Source organism: Neophocaena asiaeorientalis, unplaced genomic scaffold (assembly GCF_003031525.2).
Source record: "Neophocaena asiaeorientalis asiaeorientalis breed wild unplaced genomic scaffold, Neophocaena_asiaeorientalis_V1.1 scaffold433, whole genome shotgun sequence".
Lineage (NCBI taxonomy): Eukaryota > Metazoa > Chordata > Mammalia > Artiodactyla > Phocoenidae > Neophocaena > Neophocaena asiaeorientalis.
Window position 1 is genome coordinate 3330120 of NW_020175040.1, and position 22952 is coordinate 3353071.

General features: G+C 52.5%; 1 protein-coding gene across 4 annotated transcripts in view; it reads left to right on the forward strand.

Moving 5' to 3' along the window:
* Window positions 1-22952, forward strand: part of CFAP100 (cilia and flagella associated protein 100) — a 48115-nt gene that overhangs the window by 15778 nt on the left and 9385 nt on the right. For 3 of the 4 annotated variants that reach the window (XM_024763438.1, XM_024763439.1, XM_024763440.1), the window contains 10 exons: window positions 6633-6733; window positions 8521-8707; window positions 10260-10327; window positions 10400-10563; window positions 10707-10787; window positions 11176-11357; window positions 11589-11621; window positions 11698-11821; window positions 13804-13852; window positions 13930-14081. In XM_024763438.1, the coding sequence (XP_024619206.1) occupies window positions 6633-6733; window positions 8521-8707; window positions 10260-10327; window positions 10400-10563; window positions 10707-10787; window positions 11176-11357; window positions 11589-11621; window positions 11698-11821; window positions 13804-13852; window positions 13930-14081 (1141 nt within the window). The remainder of the gene's footprint in view (window positions 1-6632; window positions 6734-8520; window positions 8708-10259; window positions 10328-10399; window positions 10564-10706; window positions 10788-11175; window positions 11358-11588; window positions 11622-11697; window positions 11822-13803; window positions 13853-13929; window positions 14082-22952) is intronic. The other variant, XM_024763441.1, reaches the window with a different exon arrangement.

The window sequence follows — 22952 nt, forward strand, 5'->3', positions numbered from 1 at the left end:
CTAGGTATTTTTAAATCTCCTCTTTGATTTCTTTAGTGATCCATTAGTTATTTAGTAACATATTGTTTAGCCTCCAGGTGTTTGTGTTTTTTACAATTTTTTTTTCTGTAATTGATTTCTAATCTCACAATGTTGTGGTCAGAAAAGATGCTTGATATGATTTCAGTTTTCTTTAATTTACCAAGGTTTGATTTGTGACCTAAGATGTGATCTATCCTGGAGAATGTTCCATGTGTACTTGAGAAGAAAGTGTAATCTGCTGCTTTTGGGTGGAATGTCCTGGAAATATCAATTAAGTGTATCTGGTCTAATGTGTCATTTAAGGCTTGTGTTTCCTTATTAATTTTCTGTCCAGGTGATCTGTCCATTGGTGTAAGTGGGGTGTTAAAGTCACACTATTATTGTGTTACTGTCAGTTTCCCCTTTTATGGCTGTTAGCATTTGCCTTACATATTGAGGTGCTCCTTTGCTGGGTGCACATATGTTTACAGTTTTTATGTCTTCTTCTTGGATTGATCCCTTGATCATTATGTAGTGTCCTTCCTTGTCTCTTATAACAGTCTTTATTTTAAAGTCTATTTTATCTTATATGATCATTGCTACTCCAGCTTTTTTTTTGATTCCCATTTGCATGGAATATCTTTTTCCATCCCCTCACTTTCAGTCTCTGTGTGTCTCTCCAGATCTGAAGTGGGTCTCTTGTAGACAGCATTTATACGAGTCTTGTTTTTGTATCCATTCAGCGAGACTGTGTCTTTCGGTTGGAGCATTTAATCCATTTACATTGAAGGTAATTATCGATACGTATGTTCCTATTGCCATTTTCTTAATTGTTTTGGGTTTGTTTTTGTAGGTCTTTTTTCTTCCCTTCCTCTTTTGTTCTCTTGTGGTTTGATGACCATCTTTAGTGTTGTGTTTGGGTTGCTTTTTCTTTCAAAAAAAATTATTTATTTATTTATATTTGACTGCATTGGGTCTTCGTTGCTGGGCACAGGCTTTCTCTAGTTGCAGCGAGCAGGGGCTACTCTTCATTGTAGTGCAGGGGCTTCTCATTGCGCTGGCTTCTCTTGTGGAGCATGGACTCTAGGCGTGTAGGCTTCAGTAGTTGCAGCACGTGCTCAGGAGTTGTGGCGCGTGGGCTCTAGAGCACAGGCTCGGTAGTTGTGGTGCACGGGCTTAGTTGCTCCTTGGCACGTGGGATCTTCCCGGACCAGGGATCAAACCCATGTTCCCTGCATTGGCAGGCGGATTCTTAACCACTGTGCCACCAGGGAAGTCCCTACTTTTCTTTTTTTTTGTGTGTATCTATTGTAGTTTTTTGGCTTGCATTTCCCATGAGCAGTGTATTATATACAAGGTTGTTTTAAGTTGCTGGTCTCTTAATTTCAAATCCATTTCCCATTTCCTGCATTTGTGCTCTCCTCTTCTCATGGTTGCTGGTTTTGATATCATACTTGTGGATGGATGATTTCCTGCCTTTACTGTATGTTTGCCTTTACCAGTGAGCTTTCCCATTTGTTCTTTTCTTGTTTCTACTTGTGGCCTCTTTTTTTTCTCCTCCTGCCTAGAGAAGTACCTTTAGCATTTGTTGTAAAGCTGGTTTGGTGTGCTGAATTCTCTTAGCTTTTGCTTGTCTGTGAAGCTTTTGATTTCTCTGTTGAATCTGAATGAGCGCCTTGCTGGGTAGAGTAATCTTGGTTGTAAGTTTTTTCCCTTTCATCACTTTAAATATATCCTGCCACTGCCTTCTGGCCTGCAGAGTTTACGCTGAAAAATCAGCTGATAACCTTATGGGGATTCTCTTGTATGTTATTTGTTGCTTTTCCCGTGTTGCTTTTAATACTTTTCTTGGTTTTTAATTTTTGTTAGTTTGATTAATATGTATCTTGGCATGTTCCTCCTTGGGTTTATCCTGTATGGGACTCTATGCTTCCTGGACTTGGGTGACTATTTCCTTTCCCATGTTAGGGAAGTTTTTGACTATAATCTCTTCAAGTATTTTCTCGGGCCCTTTCTCTTTTCTTCTTCTTCTGGGACCCCTATAATTCGAATGTTGGTGCATTTAATGTTGTCCCAGAGGTCTCTGAGACTGTCCTCATTTCTTTTCTTTTTCTTTCCTTTTTTTAAAATGTATTATTTATTTATTTATTTTTGGCTGCATTGGGTCTTTGTTGCTGGGCACGGGCTTTCTCTAGTTGTGGTGAGTGGGGGCTACACTTCGTTGTGGTGCATGGGCTTCTCACTGGGGTGGCTTCTCTTGTTGCAGAGCACAGGCTCTAGGCGTGCAGGCTTCAGTAGTTGTGGCACGTGGGCTCTAGAGTACAGGCTCAGTAGTGTGGCACACGGGCCCAGCTGCTCCGCAGCCTGTGGGATCCTCTCAGACTGGGGCTCAAACCCGTGTCCCCTGCATTGGCAGGTGGATTCTCAACCACTGCGCCGCCAGGGAGGCCCCGTAGATGTAGACTTGATGCGTTTCTGGGGAGAGGTGAACTCCACGTCGTCCTACTCCTCTGCTATCTTGAGGGCCCCCCGCTGTGAACATTCTTGCGTGTGCCATTCTGGGGCTGTTTCCCCTGGGTGTACAGGGAGGAGTGGAATTGCCGGCTGGATGCTAAACTTTCGTAGTTGCTGCTGAACAATCTTCCAGAGCGACTGTAGCTGTTCACAGCCCACCAACAGGTGTGAGGGTTCCAGTTGCTCCATACCTCTCCAACACCAGGCACACATACTTCCTTTCTGTATTACCTGGTCCTTTGGGTGTGCATTAGTATCTCATACGCCACCAGGGAAGCCCTCCTCTGCTATCTTGAGGGCCCCCCGCTGTGAACATTCTTGCGTGTGCCATTCTGGGGCTGTTTCCCCTGGGTGTACAGGGAGGAGTGGAATTGCCGGCTGGATGCTAAACTTTCGTAGTTGCTGCTGAACAATCTTCCAGAGCGACTGTAGCTGTTCACAGCCCACCAACAGGTGTGAGGGTTCCAGTTGCTCCATACCTCTCCAACACCAGGCACACATACTTCCTTTCTGTATTACCTGGTCCTTTGGGTGTGCATTAGTATCTCATGTTCCCTGTGACCAGCGAGGGGGATTACTTATGTTTATGGGGCATTGATGACTCTGTGCTGTGAAGCACCTGTTCCTCCTGCTTTCGGCCCACTTTTCTATCGGGTTGTCTGTCTCCTTATTTTAATGATTCCTAGGGGCTCTTTACATATTCTGATTACAGATCATTTGCCAGTTCTGAGTACTGCAAATACCTTCCCCCACTGTGTGGGTTGCCTTCCCTCTCTTGGTGGTGCCTTTTTTTTTTTTTTTTTTTTTGCGGTACGCGGGCCTCTCACTGCTGTGGCCTCTCCCGTTGTGGAGCACAGGCTCCGGACGCGCAGGCTCAGCGGCCATGGCTCACGGGCCCAGCCGCTCCGCAGCATGTGGGATCTTCCCAGACCGGGGCACGAACCCATGTCCCCTGCATCAGCAGGCGAACTCTCAACCACTGCGCCACCAGGGAAGCCCTGGTGGTGCCTTTTAATAAACAAAAGTTTCTACTTTTGTAGTTCAATTTACCGATCACTTCCTTAGGGTTAGTACTTTTCAAGTCCTGTTTTAAAACTCTTTGCTGACCCCCAAGGTCTTGAAGATATAGGTTTATTGTATCTTTGCATTTTTTTTTTCATTTCACAAGAAGATCTACAAACCATCTCTAATTGATCGAATTGTATCCATTTTGTTTGTAGGTTTTTTGGATTTTCTACTCTACTTCATCACCTTGAGTGACATTATTTTCCCTTTCTTTCCAGTCCTTACACCTTTTATTCTTTTTCTTGCCTATGGCGTCCTGAGGACCCTCATGACAACACTGCTAAGATAGGCATCCATGCCTTGTTTCCAATGTTGGGGGCAAATATTTTACCTAGCGGTTTCTTGTGGCTACATGGATCCGTTTCCCATTGCTGCTGTAACAAATTACCACAGACTCCGTGGTTTAAGACACACACGTTTATTAGGGTTCTAGAAATCAGAAGTCCAAAATGAATCTTACAGGGCTGGAAGCAAGGTGCCCCCAGAGCTGGCTCCTTCTGGGGCTCCAGGGGAGAATCTCTTGCCCGCCTTTTCCCCTTCTAGAGGCGCCTGCGCTCCTCCACCCCCGAGAGCAGCCTCTTCCCGTCTCCGTGGTGTCTCCCCAGCTCTGCTTCTGCTGTCACTCTGCCTGCTGCTGTTCCAGGCCTCCGTCCTGTAGGGCCCCTTGTGATTACATTGGGCCCATGTGGGTAATCCAGGACCATCTTCCTGTCTCAAGGTCCGTGATCACATCTGCAAAACCCCCTTCCTGTATAAGGGAACACAGTCACAGGCTGTGGACTAGGGCACGGATGTCTTTGGGGGCCACGAGTCAGCTCACCATTCTTCCTTTGATCAGATCAGGGATGTCTGCTTCTGTTCCTAGGTTGCTAAGACTTTTATTCAAAGTAAGTTTTGAATCTTAAAAAACACTTTTCCTGCCATCTATTGAAATGATCATATGATTTTCTTCCTAATTCTGTTAATGGGGTGTAGTACGTTGCTTGATGTGTAAATGTTAAACCGACTGAGTTTCTGGAAGAGTCTGCCTGGAATGATCACCATTCTGGGTTTGGGGCTCGTCTTCACGTCACCCGTTGATTCCCTTCACGTTAGTGCTAAACGTTCCCTTCTTCCCGAACGCAGATGCCGCTTCTGCTTCGGAAGCTGGTCTTGGAGTAGCTACTTACGGCTGCGTGGCCTTGGGGGGCTTCTAACCTCTCGGTGCCTCTGTTTCCTCACAGGGGTCGCAGTGTTTCCCACCTCATTGCGTCGTTCCGAACATTAGTCCTTGGTAACTACCGCAGTTAACCTCTTCCACAGAGGCCGGCTGCGCTGCCAGAAAGCAGGGTGGAACTGACACAGCCCCTGCTGACTCCCTCCCATGGGCTGGGGCCAGGAGCAGATAATTTTTCTCTATTCTTCTCAGCCTGAGCACAACTCAGTTTTTAAAACTCTTTTCTGATAGGAGCTAATTCTTACAGAAAAGTTGAAAAAAATTTTTGTAGCGTGCCCGTGTTTAGGCTTCTCTGACCCCTCCTCATGAGGGATGCGCGTCCTGGGCACGTCCGGGGTCAGGATGCAGACTTCTCTCACCCGGGCTGGTGTGAAGGCTGCCAGGCTTCTCCACTGCAAGCTCGTTTCGCTGCGGGAACTGACACATGTCTTGTGTGGAGGTGCTTTGAGACTCTCAGGGCATAACTTCATGTCTCTTTAACGGCATCCTCTTTCTGGGGGTGAGGGCATAAAATGGGACCGACCTCCAGGAAGGCAGGTCAACCTAAGTCTCTGAAGCCTGGAAACTGCTCACAGCCCTCTAGCCTCCCTTCGGAAAGTCACTCCGAGGGCCAGTCAGTGATGGTGCAGTGGAGGACTCAGGATGTCCAGGGCGGTGCCGTGGGGCCCGCGTTTGCCATGTGAGTGTGCCGCGTGAAGCAGTGAGTTACGGTAGCCCTTAATATTTCCTTATGCTGTCCACAAAGAGTTAGTAACTTTAAAGTGTTTCTTTTTAAGGAAGATACAGAATTATCAAAAATGTGTATTGAAAAGTATTAGGAAAAAAATACCCCCAGAAATGTTATCAGCAGTTGTTTAAAATGGAGGAGTTCTTTTTTATATATGATATTTTCTTTTACTCTCGAAATTTTTTTTTTTTTTTTGCGGTACGCGGGCCTCTCACTGTTGTGGCCTCTCCCGTTGCGGAGCACAGGCTCCGGACGTGCAGGCTCAGCATCCATGGCTCCCGGGCCCAGCCACTCCGCGGCATGTGGGATCTTCCCGGACCGGGGCACGAACCCGTGTCCCCTGCATTGGCAGGTGGACTCTCAACCACTGCGCCACCAGGGAAGCCCGAGATTTTCTTTTTTTAACAATAAACCCTGTTTCTTCTAAATCAAGGGTAGTGGGGGAAGAAGCAACCATAGTTTTGAGCCCTTAGTTTGGTGCCCTGGGTTCCATCTTCTCTGACACCGGTGGGCTGTGCTGTGGGAATCTCCCCCTTACTACTGGGAGGGAGGCAGCAGGATTGGCGTCCTTGGCAGCCCTCACGTCCCAGATTCCTGCCCTGCCTTCCCCGACTTCAGGCACTCTGCCCTCACCAGCTCCCAAGCTCAGCCTTCCCCTGGGAGGCTCAGGGAGACCCCTGCAAGGACAAAGCGCAGGGCTCCCCCTGCCCCCTTCAAGCAGGTGCCTCAGCTCCAGGGTCAGCTGCTTCCATCACTTACAAAGGGCAGGTGGAGCTTCTCTCCCCTATGGACTGGGGGTTCCCGAGACTTTCAGCGAGAGGGGACAGAGGGCCAGGCACATAGCACAGGTCTGAGACACAGGAAGGTCTGTGTTCACAAGGTCTCTTTCAGATGGCAGGGACAGAAGCCCAAGTCCAAACAGGTTAAACCAGAGCTGGAAGGTCCAGGGGTGGACTTCAGGCACAGCTGGATCCAAGAGAACATTCGCTGCTCGCTTGTGCTTTCGTGGAAGCTCCCTTGCTGGGCTGGGAGGGTGCCGGGACCCCAGAGGCCCAGATCACCGGCTGGAAGAGCTGGCTTGTTTCTCCAGCGAGGCATCTCCCTCCCCAGGATCTGCAGTTGTTCCCGACCAGTCAGCCAATCCTTTCCATGTGTCTGGGGACCTGGATTTCTTCTTGCTCAGAGACCAGGAGCGGAATAAGTCTCTATCAGTGAGTATCTGTCGAGGAGTAGCCTGCCTGCAGCTTCTTCCTCCCTCACACGGCAGCAGCCACACTGCCCTTTGCTCAGGTCACTGTCTCACTCTGGAATAGTCAATGGCTCACCACTTACGATGAAAACCACTCGCAACTGCCTGGCCCCAGGTCTCTCGTCCCACTGTCTTACCAGCTTCATCACCACTGTTCCTGGGCTGTTGTCAGGCTGGGGGAGTTTCTGTGGCTACAGCCTCAGCCAACACACCTTAACTTCTGCTGTCCCCTGCATGAGGCGCTGTCCCCTCCTGAGACTCTCCCTGACCTTCAAGGCTCTAGGAAACCCCCTGCATGCTCTAACCTTGCAGAGTCCCCCTCACTGGAATTCTGGGAGGCCAGACACACACACACACACACACACACACACACACACACACACACACACGCCCCAGGCCGTGTTTCTGGGACATACTCTCACATGCACAGGCAAGGCCTGCGTCCCGGGCTCCCTCATGGGCTGACTGTGTCCACCCCGACTCAGGGCTCAGCATCTGAGATTCCTTAGAGCAGTGGCTCCCTCTGTGACCCTGACCAGGACCAAGGACACACAGGGACATGCGGGTCCTCCAGCCCCAGCCCTGTGCCTAGGATCCAGGCGGTGCCATCGGTGTTCCCCACCTCCTGCCTGGAAGGCGGAGCGACAGAGACATAGAGCCACTCTGAGCGGCACTCATGGCAACACGCACACACAGGACTTCCCCTTTCTCCACCAGTGCCAGCACAGCCTGGACTTTCTTCTCCCAGCCTGACGCAGCCTCAGGGAGCCTCTGCCTTCCTTCCAAAGCCCCTGTCCCCACCTCACACTCCTCTACCCAGCACAGCCCCGACCTCCTCACACTGACCCCAAGCAGCTGCCCAGTGTCTTTAAATTGCAGACCTTCTGCCACTGGAATTCTAGCGGGTGACATTTTCCTAACTTCATTGTACACGGATGTGCAAATTAGGGTCCCGCCACAGGCTAGAGGTGGAATAGGTGTTGCACGTGGCAGGGCCAGCAGGAAGTAGAGTTTGACCAGGGGAAGCCAAATGAAGACCCACGTGAGGGCTTATCTGATCGGGCAGTCAGGGTCCTGAGCCAGCAAGATCCCCAGGGCTTGGACAGCAGGAGGGGCTGGGCACTAGGCCTCGGGAAGAAGAGTCCCTCACCCACCCTATCCTGAGACCCTCCCAAGTGAAGGGCTGGGGCCGGATGCAGTCCTGGGGTCGGCTGGCCAGAGGCCATGCAGGGTGGAGAATAGGTCGGGAGGTGCAGAGCCCCGCACGTGACCACGGGCTGCCCACAGTGAGTAGGGAGCTTGCAGATCAAACTTGGGATTTCCAGTTTCTTTTGGAAACTCCGAGGATCTACTTTCCCTCAACGTCGGTTTGTCAAGATTTAGCAAATCACAATACAAGACACTCAGTTTAAGTGTGAACTTAAAGCAAATGAGGATCACGTCTAGTGAGTGTGTCCCTGCACCACTGATCTGGAATGAGTATCTGAGCTGGCAGCCTGTGGTTGATCTGGCGCCCCGCCTCCCTGTCAACCGCTGGGCAGCTGTGCTCAGGTACCCAGAGCAGTTCCTGCAGGCTCACAGCCCCAGGGTCTTCTCCGCAAGTCACTGCGCACGTGCGCGCCTCCGCAGCGTGCGCGCTTCCGAAGCCCCCGCCGTCCCGGACAGGGCGCCGAGGAGAGGGCTGGTGGGCGGGAGAGGGGTGGGTGGCCGGCCCCGCCCGACCCCGTTGCCCTACACCGCCCACCCCAGGATCGGGAGCAGAAGAAGCAGCTGCGGGTGCACGAGAAGATGACCTACTCGTCCAGCATGGCGGCCAAGCACGCCAGCCTGCGGCGCGAGCTGCAGCTGGAGGACGAGGTGGCGGAGCAGGGGGCGCGTGAAGAGCAGCTACGCATCTTCCACGAGCAGATGGCCTGGAAGCTCTCCATGACCCGAGGTGCGCCCCACCCCCTGCCCCCCAGCCATGACGCCCCAGAATCCCGTCTTCGCCCTTGCGGTCTGAGCAGTGCGTTTAAAGGGCTCGGGAGATGCGGGGCTGTGGTGCAGCGTGCGTGTGTGGCCGGGGTCTTCTCTGTGCCTGACCTTTGCCTCCCGGGGTACAAGGATGAATTCCACATGGTTTTCTGCTCTAAAAGCCTTTGAATCCCAACATTGCACGCATTCTGAATGCTGACTTGCACAGTGAACGCAGGCTGGACAATGTATAAGATGTAGGCACTTCCCTTGGTGGCGAGCATCTGAGCTTCAGCATTGAATGGCTTCTCTGTCCTGGACAAGTCAGCTTTGTACCGCAGCTTCCGCTCCTGGCTGGTAACAGTACCAGCCTCATGGGTGGTCAGGTTCAACGTCTTCAGACACTGCAGGTACTGAGAGGGAACTATGTGGGTGTGTGTGACCTGTTATTATTTTTATGACCCTGTAGGAAATCTGAAGTACTAAAAATGCACTAATACCCTGCCAGTGAAATATAAACCAGTAAACTAGAAAGAAGCAATTGAGATCAGAGAGCCCTGGACCCCATGGGCTACAGGGGCCCTGAATGTGAATTTGAGCATGGAGAGACCGCCAGCCTCTATCCCTGATGCCCGAGGCTTGTTGTTTTGGGTAGGAAGCCCTGAGCTTGCTTGGACGTTTTGTGTGTGGAGCTCTGCACCAGGGAAGCAGCGCTGCATGTGTTTTGTCTCTGCCTCACTGTCCATTTCTGAGACCTGGGAGCAGCAGATGGCATCTGGGTGGGGAAAGCTGGACCCAGCAGGTCTGACTTCCAGTGAGGAGCCCGGGGAGGCCAGGCCAGACCTCAAGACTGAAAACGGAACTCGTGTACCACACCGGCTTCTTCGGGAAAGGAGAGGATTTGAGGGAAAAGGCTGAGAGCCCCACGGTTCCATCCACAGCTGGAGGCCTTCCTCTCCAGAAAGGCAGGGAAGGAGGCCCGCATGGGCCTTGAGCCCAACTGCGGTGCCTCCCTGCTTGTGCTCTGGAAGGTACACGTAACTTCCACCTGGCTGAAACCCTGCCAGGGTAGACTTAGCTGCTGTCCACATTGTGTGCTTAGGGAACCCCAAGGAGAGATCATGCTGCCCCATCTTTCTCTCACCGCCCCCATTCTCTCACTGTCCTGGCCGATAGACCTTTCATTATTAAGTCCAGCCAGGTAAAACTTCCAGGGTGGGCGTGTCCAGAGCTTCATTCCAGGTGAGAAGGGTGCTACAGCAAGAGAGACTCGAGTCAGACATATGGAAGGACTTCCCACCTGGCCAGTCTCTAGCCATGGAGGCTGTACTATGTCAGCAGAGCCTGCTTTCCTTTTGCTGGAGCCAGAGCTGGCTCTCTCGCAATCCCTGTAGTAATCTGGGCCTCACAGCCAGGCGTAGCACCAGGCCGGCAGGCCGGCTCCGCACTGCCTGGCTGTGCCCACCCAAGGCTGCAGGCTTGGGTCTCTCTCCCACTTCCTGCCCGCCCCAGATGCCTTGTGCCTCTTGTTGCAGAAAGGAAGATGGAACCTGATAACATACACAGCTACATTGCCCAGAAGCGGCAAACATTCCTCCTCCAGGTAGGCTGGCTGCCCCGCGGGCCCAGCGGGCTGTCCCTGTGCGGAGCGTGACTCCTGCTTCGGTGCCCTCAGTACGCCCTGGATATGAAGCGGAATGAGATCCAGCGGCTGGAGAGGCTGGCGGCCAAGGAGGAGGCCGAGCTGGAGCGGGCGGAGAAGTTTCTGGAGAAGGACGCTGCTCGATTTGAAGAGTTCCTCAGGGAAAACGACCGCAGCTCCCTGCAGGCCCTGAGAGTGTGAGCTGCCCGGACCCCAGCCTGTGCACACCCACCACCCAGCCAGCCAGCCAGGCCCCTCCTTGGCAGCTCCCCCGCCTCCCGCCTTGACTGAAGGCAGAGTGCACACCCTGTGATTGGCTCCCTCCCCGCCCCACCCCCAGGGCTGAGAAGGAGACCAAAGCGAAGATGGAGACGATCGTCGAGATCCGTGATCTGACCACCCAGATCATGATCATCAAGAGGTGAGGTCAGGCGGCAAGCTGGGCCCTGTGCCCTCCGGGCCGGCACATCTCCGGGAGCCAGAGGAGCCCCATACAACACACACCTCTGAGCCTCGGCTCTCTAGGGACCCCAAGCCCTGTGGGGCTTTTTCAGAAGAGGCGACCGAGGCCAGGAGAGAGTCGGGGGCCTTCCTGAGGCCACACCACCGGGGCAGGGCTCGCTCCACCCTGAGAGCGGCTGCAACTCAGGGGGTGTGAGCTGCGCTGGTCCCGGCAGGGCGGCCTCCTTCCCCGCACACGGAGTTCCGGCGCCTGTCCTTCGGGGGAGGCCTGGGAGCTCTGGGCCCGGCCTCCCCTCCTAGGGGCCCAGGGACGGAGCCTGACTTCGCCTGTCCCCTCCCGGGTCTAGTGAAATCTCCAAATTTGAAGACACTCTGCAGCGTTACAAGATCTACAAGGATTTCCTATACAAGCTGTCACCCAAGGAGTGGCTGGAGGGACAGGAGAGAAAGCGCTTAGCTCTCACAAGGACCAGGGAGGCGGTCGAGGCCTCCAAGGAGAACGTGCTGTTCTCTACACTCGGGGACAAAGGTAGCAGGAGAGAGAGGGCGTGCCGGGTGCCCCTAGAGCCTGTGTCCAGCTGGCTCCAGGCCCCTTCCCCTGCTCGCAGAGCTCCCCCACCGGGCTCAGCCCACACACTCCTGGGAGAATTGCCGGCTCTCAAAGCAAACCTTCCTCTTGCCGCTGAGGGGGACCTCGGGGAGGGTCCTGGGGAACTCTGTGCCCCTGAGCCATCTGAGAGTCCTCCCGTGCTTCCTGTAGGACCGGAGATCAAGGGCCAGACGGATCTCAGAGGTATGTGGCTGCCCCAGGTTGGAGGGGCCCTGCTCCGGGCTGGGGCAGATGGACAGCCCTCCTCTGCTTCCTCTAGAGGAGCAGGGCCCAAAGAAGGCCACCAAGCTCCTGCAGGTGCCGCCGCTGAGGCAGGTCCCGCCCAGCACTGTCAGCCACCAGGGGGGCCCCCAGCCCAGTGGGCCTGTCAGGCTGGACCCCAGGTGAGTGGGCTTGGTGGGGGGTGGGCGACGGAGGTGACTGGCCTGCTGCGGAGCGGCCCCCAGTGGCTCCGGCCAGGGGCACCCCAGCCGGGGTGAGAGGGTCAGGAGGGGCTGTTTCTAGCCTGGACGGTCTGGAGTCAGACTCAAGCCTGAAAAGCGAGATGTTTCCCAAGCAAAACTTTCTTTTTGTCTGATTTGGTGAACTTGAGTTGGGGTGGCCCAGTTGGGCGCTGGTGGGACAGTCAAAGGTACACAGATGAAGCAGCTAGGTGGGCGCCTGGGACAGGACGCACCTGCCCACGCCCTCTGTGGCAGGAGTGCCGGCTGGCGGCTGGCAGAGCCTCTGAGCCTTTCAAGAGAATCAGGAAGTCTGGATTTTCATATGGAAGTCCCAAATTTTAACTGTGACAGTTACTTTTAAGTCTTTTAAAAAATATGGTAAGGGACAAGCAAATCAGACAGATCCAGACCCGGTGACTTGCCCCATGGTCCCTCCGACACTCTACCTCTGGGACCCCCAAGCCCCCCGGGCTCTCCTGGCTCTCTTCCTGCCATGCCCCTCCACCCCCCCCCGCCCATGCCCGCTGTTCTCCAGCTGTGACAGGTGACAACGGGACAGACCTCCTGCCCCACTCCCTCCTCCGTGTCCCCTCGCTCCTCTAGCCCAGCCACCCCAAACCCCGGCCCCTCCTGCAGAGCTGCCCACGCAGCGGGGAGGGGACTGGGGCCCTGAGCAGCCAGGCGAAGCTGGAGCCCTGGCTCCGCTTCCAGCACCTGCCCTCGGGGCCAGGGCTGCAGAGGCCAGGAAGTTTCAGCAAAGCACTGCCGTGATCGCACTTGGGTCTTCTGCTACTTTCTTCTCTGATACTGTAGTGTTGTGGACATATCACCAACTGCACAAGCCACGCACGTGCAGCAGGTTAACTCTGGTCCCAGGAACCCCTGTCGGGGGTGCTGTTTCCAGCTGAAGAGGTTACATGTGTGTGCTTCCTCGCCCTACGTTGCCCTCAGCCCTGGAGCTCCCAGCAACAGGCTCCTGTCGGGACAGACCCTGAGAACAGAGGTCTGGGCCCCGCCCTCTACTAGCCATGTGACCAGGGCCACTGAGCACGTGTGGGCAGGTTGTGGGCTGCACGAGGCACTTGGCCGAGAGGGCAAGTGGGGGCTAAAGCCCAGCCCAGCCCCAGGCTCTGTCTTCCTGGAAGGAGGATTCTTAGAAGGGCACCTTCTGGGCCGAGAGTGACCTTGGCAGGTGACTGGCTGTCTGAGGAGTATGTTTCTCACTTGCAAACGGGGTGGGGCACAGGCCTGGGAGTGTGTTAGCTGTCGGCGTGGGCCCTGCGCTGTCATCTCCGTACTTCACGATGGTCGGGGCCTGGAGTCTCTCAGGCCTCGGCCCAGCTCTCCCCGGCTGCAAGCCACCCTCGCCAGCCCCAGGGCCAGCAGAACCTGTGTGTCTGCATAGGGTGCAGGCTGGAGCAGGCCAGGAGGGGTGACGAAAGCAGGTTTGAGGTCGGTCCAGGGCCCCCTGCAGTGTCGCGGCCCAAGCAGCCTTTCCTGTGGCCTCTGGGCCCGCCCAGCCTGGTCCCTGCCCCGTGGCATGCGTGTCACAACAGCTGTGCGTGGGACCAGCAAGGACACGTGGCACGGCCGAATCTGACAGAGGAGGTGGGCAGAAGAGGCGCACGGTGAATGGGGAGCCGCAGGTGCACAGCTGCTGAGCACCCAGAGTGCGGGAAGGAGCCGGTGGGGAGGGGCAGAGCCGCCTTGGGATGGGGGCTCACAGGCCCCAAGGGTGCGAGCTGTAGTCTGACCGGAATGAGAGGAGCTAGTTGGGTGCTGACCCTCTCCCCCTGGCTGCCGTGTGACAGCTGGGGGCCGAGGGGAGCCCGGCGCCACCTTCTCGGCAACTTGAGGGACAGAGGAGGGGGCGAGGGGCGGGCGTCACGCCCTCAGGCCTCCCCGACCCCGTGTCTCCGCAGGGCCTGTTCCACCCTCCCCGTGCAGGAGGACCCAGAGAGCGACGGGGAGGTCAGTGCCCGCTCTGGACGGGGGCCGCAGGAGCCGGGCCCGCGCCGTCCAGCAGCTCCACGTGGCTCTGGTTGCAGGAGCTGCAGCTGTACTTCACGGAGCCCCAGCAGCTCCTGGATGTCTTCGTGAAGCTGGAAGAGCAGAACCTCTCACTGGTCCAGAACACGCAGGAGATGGAGGAGGCCTTGGAAGAGCTGAGCTTCACCCTGAAAAACACCCAGATCCGCATGTAGGTCTCACGCCGCCAGGCGCCCGGGCAGCGAGGGGGGTCTGTCACTGGCTTTCCTCCTGGGACCTCCCACAGCAACTGGGAGCTGGGCTGTGCACTCCCCGCCCTATGCATGGCTTCAGTTTTCTGGAAAGCTCCATTTGCAGACTTAAGGCCTGGCTCTGGGGAGAGGGTGTGTCTTCTTGGGCAGGGGGCTGGGGTTGGGAGCAGGTCAGGCCCCTCCCCACCCTGGAGCAGCCTGTACGCAGAGAGGGAAATCTCCAAGGCCCTCTCGCGCAGGGCCTTATTGCTGACACTAGGCCCCCCAGAGCTGGTCTGGGCAGGGTCAGGCCGGGGTACCACGTGAGGCCTGCTGGGAGCCAGGAATCATCCATTTATTCCCAAACAGTGGCTAAGCGCCTGTTCTGGGTCAGGCTGGGGTCTAGGCTCTCCAGGGATAAGGTAAGGCCCTGCCTCGTGAGCTGACAGCCCATGGGAGCAGACTTAGAGGCTCACAGATTTGACTTGTAGGTAGTAACACATGCGAGGAGGAAAAGAAAGAGTGACATAAGCAGGAGGCCGAAGTGGAGGGTCGCAGCCGATGGGAGAGGGTAGGGGAGACTTCCAGGGGAAGGTGTCCTTTAAGCCAGGCACTTCCTGAGCAGTGGGAAGCCACATGGAGATCTTGGGGGAAGAGGGCTGCGCGCAAAGGGAAGGCATGTGTAAACACCCTGAGGTGGGAGCCGGCCCAAGGCTGTGAAGTCCCAGGGGAACCATGTTCTTCAGGGCTCAGTCTTGCTGGGCTGCATCTGCCCTGGAGAATTTCCTGCTGAGGGGCTCCAGAATAATACAGAAACGCGAGCTCTCAGGAAAGACGGTTTCCTGGAACCTGGGAAGTGGCAGAGATACAAAGAGAGATGAGCTGGGGAGAGGCAGGCGGCCTCCCAGACTCCAAGAACCTGCTAGAGGACATACACATGCACCCATAGGCCTCACCGCAGAATCCTGGAGGGGCTGTCTGGTAGCTGGTCTTCAGCCAGCTGAGCCATCCCCAAGATCACCAACAGTTTATTTCCAGAGGAGACACAGCCCATATGCATTTAACTTACATGAACTCAACCATCGTTTCTAAAATAAAATAAGGAAGAAAGAAAAAAGAGAAAGAAAACTTCGGGACTTCCTTGGTGGTCCAGTGGTTAAGACCTCGCCTTCCAATGCAGGGAGTGTGGCTTCGATCCCTGATCAGGGAGCTAAGATCCCCCACGCCTCACGGCCAAAAAACCAGAAACTTAAAGCAGAAGCAATATTGTAACAAATTCAGTAAAGACTTTAAAAATGGTCCACGTCAAAAAGATCTTAAAAGAAAAAACTCAAAAAATACAACGAACCATTTGAGTAGGGCTATTAAGGAAATTGTATTAATAATTCATAACCTTCCATGGGCTTCCCTGGTGGCGCAGGGGTTGAGAGTCCGCCTGCTGGTGCAGGGGACGCAGGTTCAAGCCCTGGTCTGGGAAGATCCCACATGCCGCAGAGCAACTGAGCCTGTGCGCCACAACTGTTGAGCCTGTGCTGTAGAGCCCGTGAGCTGCAGCTACTGAGCCCGCACACCACAGCTACTGAGCCCGCACGCCACAACTACTGAGTCTGTGTGCCACAACTGCTGAGGCCCACATGCCTAGAGCCCATGCTCCACAACAAGGGAAGCCATCGCGGTGAGAAGCCTGTGCACTGCAACAAAGAGTGGCCCCCACTCGCTGCAACTAGAGAAAGCCTGCACGCAGCAACAAAGACCCAACACAACCAAAAATAAAAACAAAAAACAAAAAACAAAACCTTCCAAAACACAAGTTACCAGGGCCAGATGGATTTACTGGTGAATTCTGCCAAACATTTAGGGAAGAGATAACAGTTTTCTACAGTCTCTTCCAGATGATAGAAACAGAGGGAATACCTCCTAACTCCTTCTCTAAGACCAGCATTCAGCGTTAACCTACCTAGTGACAAAACCAGACAAAGCCATTACAAGAAAAGTACAGTATCTCTCATGAACAGAGATGTAAAAATCCTCAACAAAATATTAGCAAATTGAATTCAACAATGTATAAAAAGAATTATACACCACGATGAAGTGAGATTTTTCCCGGGTATGCAAGGCTAGTTTAACATTTGGAAATCAATTAATGTAATCCACCACATCAGTAAGCTAAATAAGAAAAAAGCACATGATCATCTCAATGGATGCAGAAAAAGCATTTGAGAAAATCTAATACTCATTCATCATAAAAACACTCAATAAACTAGGAATAGAGGAGAATTTCCTAAACTTGATATAGGATGTCTACAAAAGCCCTACAGCTAACATCATACTTAAAGCTTTCTTGCTAAGATCAGGAACAAGGCAAGGATGTCCTCTGTCACCACTCCTTTTCAACATCATACTAGAAGTCATAGCTAATGCAACAAGGCAAGAAAAGGAAGTAAGAGGTATACAGGCTGGGAAGGAAGAAATAAAACTTTCTTTGTTCACAGAACACATGGTCATCTGTGTAGAAGAAATGAAAGAATCAACAAAAAAACTCCTGGAACTAGTAAACTATTATAGCAGGGTAACAGAATACAAGGTTAATGTACAAAAGTCAATCACCTTCCTATATATTCGCAATGAACAAGTGGAATTTGAAATTGAAGATGTATTAGCGTCCCCCAAAATGAAATGCTTATATAGCTAACAAAATATGTACAAGATCTATATGAGGAAAGCCACAAAATTCTGATAAAAGAAAGCAAGCCATGTTTATGGGTAGGAAGACTCAAATATGTCAAAATATCGGTGCTTCCCAACTTGATTTACAGATTCAGTGCACTCTCCATCAAGATCTCAGCAAGTTGTTTTTATGGATGTTGAAAAACTGATTCTAAAATTTATGTGGAGGCAAAAGACCTAGAAGAGCTGACTCAATATTGAAGGAGAAGATCAAAGTTAGAGGAATGACACTACCCAACTTCAAGACTTAATTGGCAAGAGAAAAGACATAGAGATCAATGGAACAGAATAGAGAACCCAGAAATAAACCCACATAAATGTGATCAACTGATTTTTCACAAAGGGACAAAGGTCGTACGATGGAACAAAGATAGTCTTTTCAACAAAGGAATCTAGACACAGACTTTACACCCTTCACAAAAACTAACTCAAGAATGGATCACAGACATACATCTAAAATGCAAAACTATAAAACTGGAAGAAGATATAGGAGAAAACCTAGATGACCTTGGGTACGGTGATGACTTTTTAGACACAACGCCAAAGAAGACAATCTGTGAAAGAAAGAGTTGATAAGGTGCACTTCATTAAAAATATAAAATTCAGCTTTATGAAAAGCAATGCCAAGAGAATGAGAAGATAAGCCAGAGACTGGGAGAAGATATGTACAGAATATATGATAAAGGGCTCTTGTCCAAAATATACATTGTTAAAAATTTAATATTGTTAAAAATCATTAAAATTTCACAATAAGAAATAAACACGCTGATTAAAAAAATGGGCCAAAGATCTGAACTGTCACCTCATCAAAAAAATAGTCAGATGGCAAAAAAACACATGAAAAGATGCTCGGCATCATAGGTCCTCAGGGAAATGCAAATTAAGACAACAATGAGAGGGAATTCCATGGCGGTCCAGCGGTTAAGACTCCGAGCTTTCACTGCCGAGGGCTCGAGTTCTATCCCTGGTCAGCGAACTAAGATCCCACAAGCTGTGAGGCGTGGCCCAAAACAAGCAAACAAAAAAACCCCGAAATACCATTACACACCCATCAGAATGACCAAACTCAGAGCACTGACAGCAGCAGGTGCTGGTGAGGTTGTGGAGCAACAGGAACTCTCATCATTGATGGAGGTGTAGCCACTTTGGAGGGCAGTTGGGCAGTTTCTCACGAAACCAAACGTACTGGATAGGGCCTTAGGATTCAGCAGTCATGCGCCTTGGTGTTTACCCAAGGCGTTAACATCTTAGGTCTACATCAAAACCTGCACATAGATGCTTATAGCAGCTTTAGTCATAATTTATTCAAAACCTGAGAGCAACCAAGATGGGCTTCAGGAGATACAACCAGACAGTGGAATGTTATTTGGTGCTAAAAATAAATGAACTGTCGAGCTGTGAGAAGACATGGAAGAAACTCAACTGCATATGACGAAGTGAGAGAAGCCAATCTGAAGAGGCTACAAAACTGTATGATTCCAACTATACGACATTCTGGAAAAGGCAAAACTGTGGAGGCAGTGAAAAGATCAGTGGTTGGGCTTCCCCGGTGGCACAGTGGTTGAGAGTCCGCCTGCCGATGCAGGGGACACAGGTTCGTGCCCCGGTCCGGGAAGATCCCACATGCTGCGGAGCGGCTGGGCCCGTGAGCCATGGCCGCTGAGCCTGCGCGTCCGGAGCCTGTGCTCCGCAACGGGAGAGGCCAAAACAGTGAGAGGCCCGCGTACCGCAAAAAAAAAAAAAAAAAGATCAGTGGTTGCCAGGAGTTGGGGGGCGGAGGGATGAATAGGGAGAACCCAGGATTTTTAGGGCAGTGACAATACTGTATGTGACACCACAATGATGGGTAAAGCCCACATCCATAGAATGTGCACCACCAAGAGTGAACCCCAGTGTTAACTATGGATTCTGGGTGATAATGATGGGCCCATGTGCCTTCATCAGTTGTGGTAAGCGGACCACCCTGGCGCAGAATGTCAATAGTGGGGGAGGTGGGGGGCAGGGGAAATTCGGGAAATCTCTGCACCTTGCACTCAGTTTTGCTGTGAACCTAAAACTGCTCTAAAATATGAAGTCTGTATTCAAAAAATATATACAACAGCAAATGAGCAGTATCTTCCCCCAGTGGAAGCGAGAGTGGCCGTGTTAGAGACAGTGTCCTGAAACTCTCAGGAGTGCCACAGTGGAGTCAGGCAGGGCAGCCAGCGCTGGGCTCATGCCATGGCACCAGCAGGCGAGCGGATGGACAGTGCGGCCTGCCCACAGCACTCTTATTGGGTGTCCACCGCTGCTGTGACAAATTAGTGCAAACCGAGGGGCTTAAAGCAACCAGAATTATTCTCTTACACTTCTGGAGGCCAGAATCGTGACATGGGTCTTGCTGGGTTAAAATCAGGGTGTTGGCTTCATTCTTCCCAGAGGCCCTGAGGGAGAGCCCTTTTCTGACCTTTCCAGCTTCCAGAGGCCACCTTGCCCTTGCATTTTGAAGCCAGCAATGCCAGCGGAGGCCTCCTCCCCTCACATTGCTTGACTCTCTTTCCTGCCTCTGTCTTCCGTTTACAAGGACCCTTGTGATTACAGTGGGTGCAACCAGATAATCCAGGACCATCTCTCCATCTCAAGGTTAGCTGGCTAACAGCCTTAATTCCAAATGCAACCCTGGTTCCCCCTTGCCAGGTAATGTAATATATTCACAGGTTCGTGGGATTAGGGCACGGACGTGTAAAGGGGGCCGTTACACACCGTACAAATCTACTGAGCAGTAAAAAGGAACAGACTATCACGCCAGCCAGTGATGCGGGTGAGGGAAAGAAGGCAGGCACCAGAGAACACCTACTATCTTATTAACCGGGAGGGCTGGAACCAACTGTGTTTGTGATCCATTGCTGCGTCGCAAATTACCCCAGAACTTGGTGGCTCAGTCTAACACACATGTATTATGTCAGGCTTTCTGTGGGTCAGGGACCTGTGCACGGCTGGGCTGGCTTCTCTGCTCCGGGGCCTCACGGGGACTGCTGTCCAGGTGGAGGCTGGGCTGCAACCGTCCCAGGGCTCTGAGCTCTGAGCTCGTGCACACGACTGTTCTCAGGATTTGGGTCCTGGCTGGTTCTAGGCCAGAGGCCACCCTCGGTCCCTGCCACGTGGGCTCCTGGATAGGGCAGCTTGTGTGCAAGCCGGAAAGCCAGCGGAGAGAGTCTCCTAGCAAGACGGAAGTCAGGATCCTCTGTAACCTGGTCACAGAAGGGACGTGCTGCCCACATTCCACTGGTGAGGGCAAGTCGCTGAGTTCAGCCTGAGTTCAGGGTGTGAGCATCTTTGAGAAGCCAAAGTGAATGGAGACTTCAGCCCATCAGGTGCCTTTGGCGGGGGAAGGGGAGGGAGGAGACCGAGGGGCACGAGGAAGTTTGGGGGTGTGAAAAGGCCCTGTGCCTCGATTATGCTGGTCCTTACACAGCGTGTACATTTGTGTAGCCCCGCCGTATACACAAAACGGTACATTTCTGATACGTAAATTAAACCGCAACCACAAAATATTATTTGGTGAATTCAGGACTTCTTAAGGCTGACTTGGCCAGTTGCCCCTGTACATTGACTGGGCACGTAAGGTTGCAGGACGAGCGGACAGGGCATCAAATACTCTCTGTCAAGGGCACCGCACGTGAGGAGTCGCCTGTGACCCTGAGGGCGAACACCTCCTTGAATCGCACGCTGGCTCCCTGGCTTCCTGCCTCAGGTCCCAGCCCTTTCCCTGCTGTGAGTTGCTTGAGACGCTCACTCCCTGGGCCCTCCAAGGAGAGCCCAGACCGGGAAGATGGGCCCGAGACACACAAGAGACACAGGACAGGCTGAGGTAAGGACAGAGCCTGAGCGCCAGGGTCAGTTCTGTGTCTCCAGACAGGGCAGAGGTGATGGGATCAGAGAGAAGCCAAGCAGAGGTGCTCAAGCCAGAGGGAACCCGAGCCCCTCCCAGCTGTGCCATAGTGACCATAGGAGCAGGAAAGAGAAATTAAGCCTCAGTCCCTTCCTGGATACCGCACAAACCTTCCTCCAAGAAGGACCAGCCCAACCAGGAAGTCAGAAAATGTGCAGGAAGGAATCCAGCAGAACCCCAGACACCATCGCTGGAGGTGAGGGTCAGCCCTGCAGTAGCTGGGGCCACCGGGACAAGGCCAGCCACACCCAGCAGGAAGTACTTGCCCATGCCGGCCTCGGCTGAGGCCACACGCCGTGTAGGCTGAGTCTTGGCAGCCACGCGAGGCACCTGCCGCCCATGACTGCCACTCAGACTTGGAAACGAGCTTCCATGGCCCGGTGGACACCAGCCCGCATGTCAGCCTCTGGCCCAGGCTCCATCCCGACACTCGATTAAAGCGACACAACTCACCTTAGGTCCCGGGACTGGACTTGCGCTGACTTCCAGCTCTAAAGAGAAGCCAACAAAAATTGTCATCAGAAACAGGAGAAAAAAAATTCACGAAGGGGATGAGTTTGAGAAATCCTAGTAAACATAGACACTGTGAGAATTAGGAGAACGTCTTAATTCCTCTCTGGAGAGGCTTCAGCCCTGCTGGGGAAAGAACCATCGGGGCACAGGAAAGCCCACCGGGGTTAAGGGCGTGATAAGGACTGAACATGGCCGGCAATCAGGCGGGCAGAGTGGGCAGTAGGCTGGGACAGCTACCAGAGCTCCAAGGACAAGAACAAGGTGGCAGTGCAGGAGAAAGGGCAGGGCCCAGGGCTATGCCTGCAGGTGACGAGTGGGAGGAATTCCAGGTGCCAACAGACGGAAGGCAGGAGAGGCAAAAGCCAGTGCACCGGCAGGTGAAAACCGCCCTGGACTGAACCCAAGGCCCAGGTGCAGGGACAGGAGCTCACACTGGACACCTCCACAGGGATAAGACTGAGAAGAAAAAGCTACGATGCTGGAGCAGACCAGGAAAACAAACAAAACCCAGGTCCTATAAAGGAACCAGAGCCAAGTGTGTGTCATTCGTTTCCTCCAGAATCCTAATGCCAGGGTCTAGGCGAGCACGGCTCTCAAGTTTGAGGGGTGAGAAGGATCTCTTCTTCTCCTTTTTTTTTTTTTTGTGGTACGCGGGCCTCTCACTGTTGTGGCCTCTCCCGCTGTGGAGCACAGGCTCCGGACACGCAGCCCCAGTGGCCACGGCTCACGGGCCCAGCCGCTCCGTGGCGTGTGGGATCCTCCCGGACCGGGGCACGAACCCGTGTCCCCTGCATCGACAGGCAGACTCCCAACCACTGTGCCACCAGGGAAGCCCTGTAGTTTTAACTTCTTGAGGAACGGTTTTTCAATGTGAAAAGGCCCTATACCTTGATATGCTGGTCCTTACACAGCATGTACATTTGTGAAGCCACATCGAATGGTATACGTAAAATGGGTACATTTCTGATATGTAACTTAAACCTCGATAACAAAATATTATTTGGTGAATTTAGGATGATTTTAAAGATCTGTTATTAGGTGGGTTAATGTTTATAATGTTTATAATTGTTATATCTTCTAGCTGTATTGAACCTTTTATTAATATATAATTTATTAATGTATAATGTTCTTCCTTGTCTCTCGTAACCTTTTCTGATTTAAAGTCTGTCTGGTATTAATATGGCCACTCCTGCTATCTTTCGGTTATATTTGCATGGAATACCATTTTCATCCTTTGACTTTCGACCTGCTTGTGTCTTTGGATCGCGAGTCTCTGATAGGCAGCGTCTAGCTGGGTCATGTGTTTTTACCCATTCTACCAATCTCTGTCTTCTGATTAGAGAGTTTAATCCATTTACATTTAAAGAAATTACTAATACGGAGGGACTGACTTCTGTCATCACGCTATATCCAGCTTTATAGCTCTTTTATTTTAATCTCTCATTTCCTACGTTACTGTCATCTTTTGTGTTTAGCTGATTTTTGTAGTGAAACATTTACATTCCTTTCTCATTTCCTTTTGTGTATGTTTTATAGCTCTTTTCTTTGTGGTTGCCACGAGGGTTACGTTTACTAACCTAAAGTTATAAATAACACTCAAATTTGAATCTCTATCAGCTTAACTTGAATAACATGCTAAAACTGCTCCTTAACAGCCCCATCCCTGCCCCTTTAAGTGGTT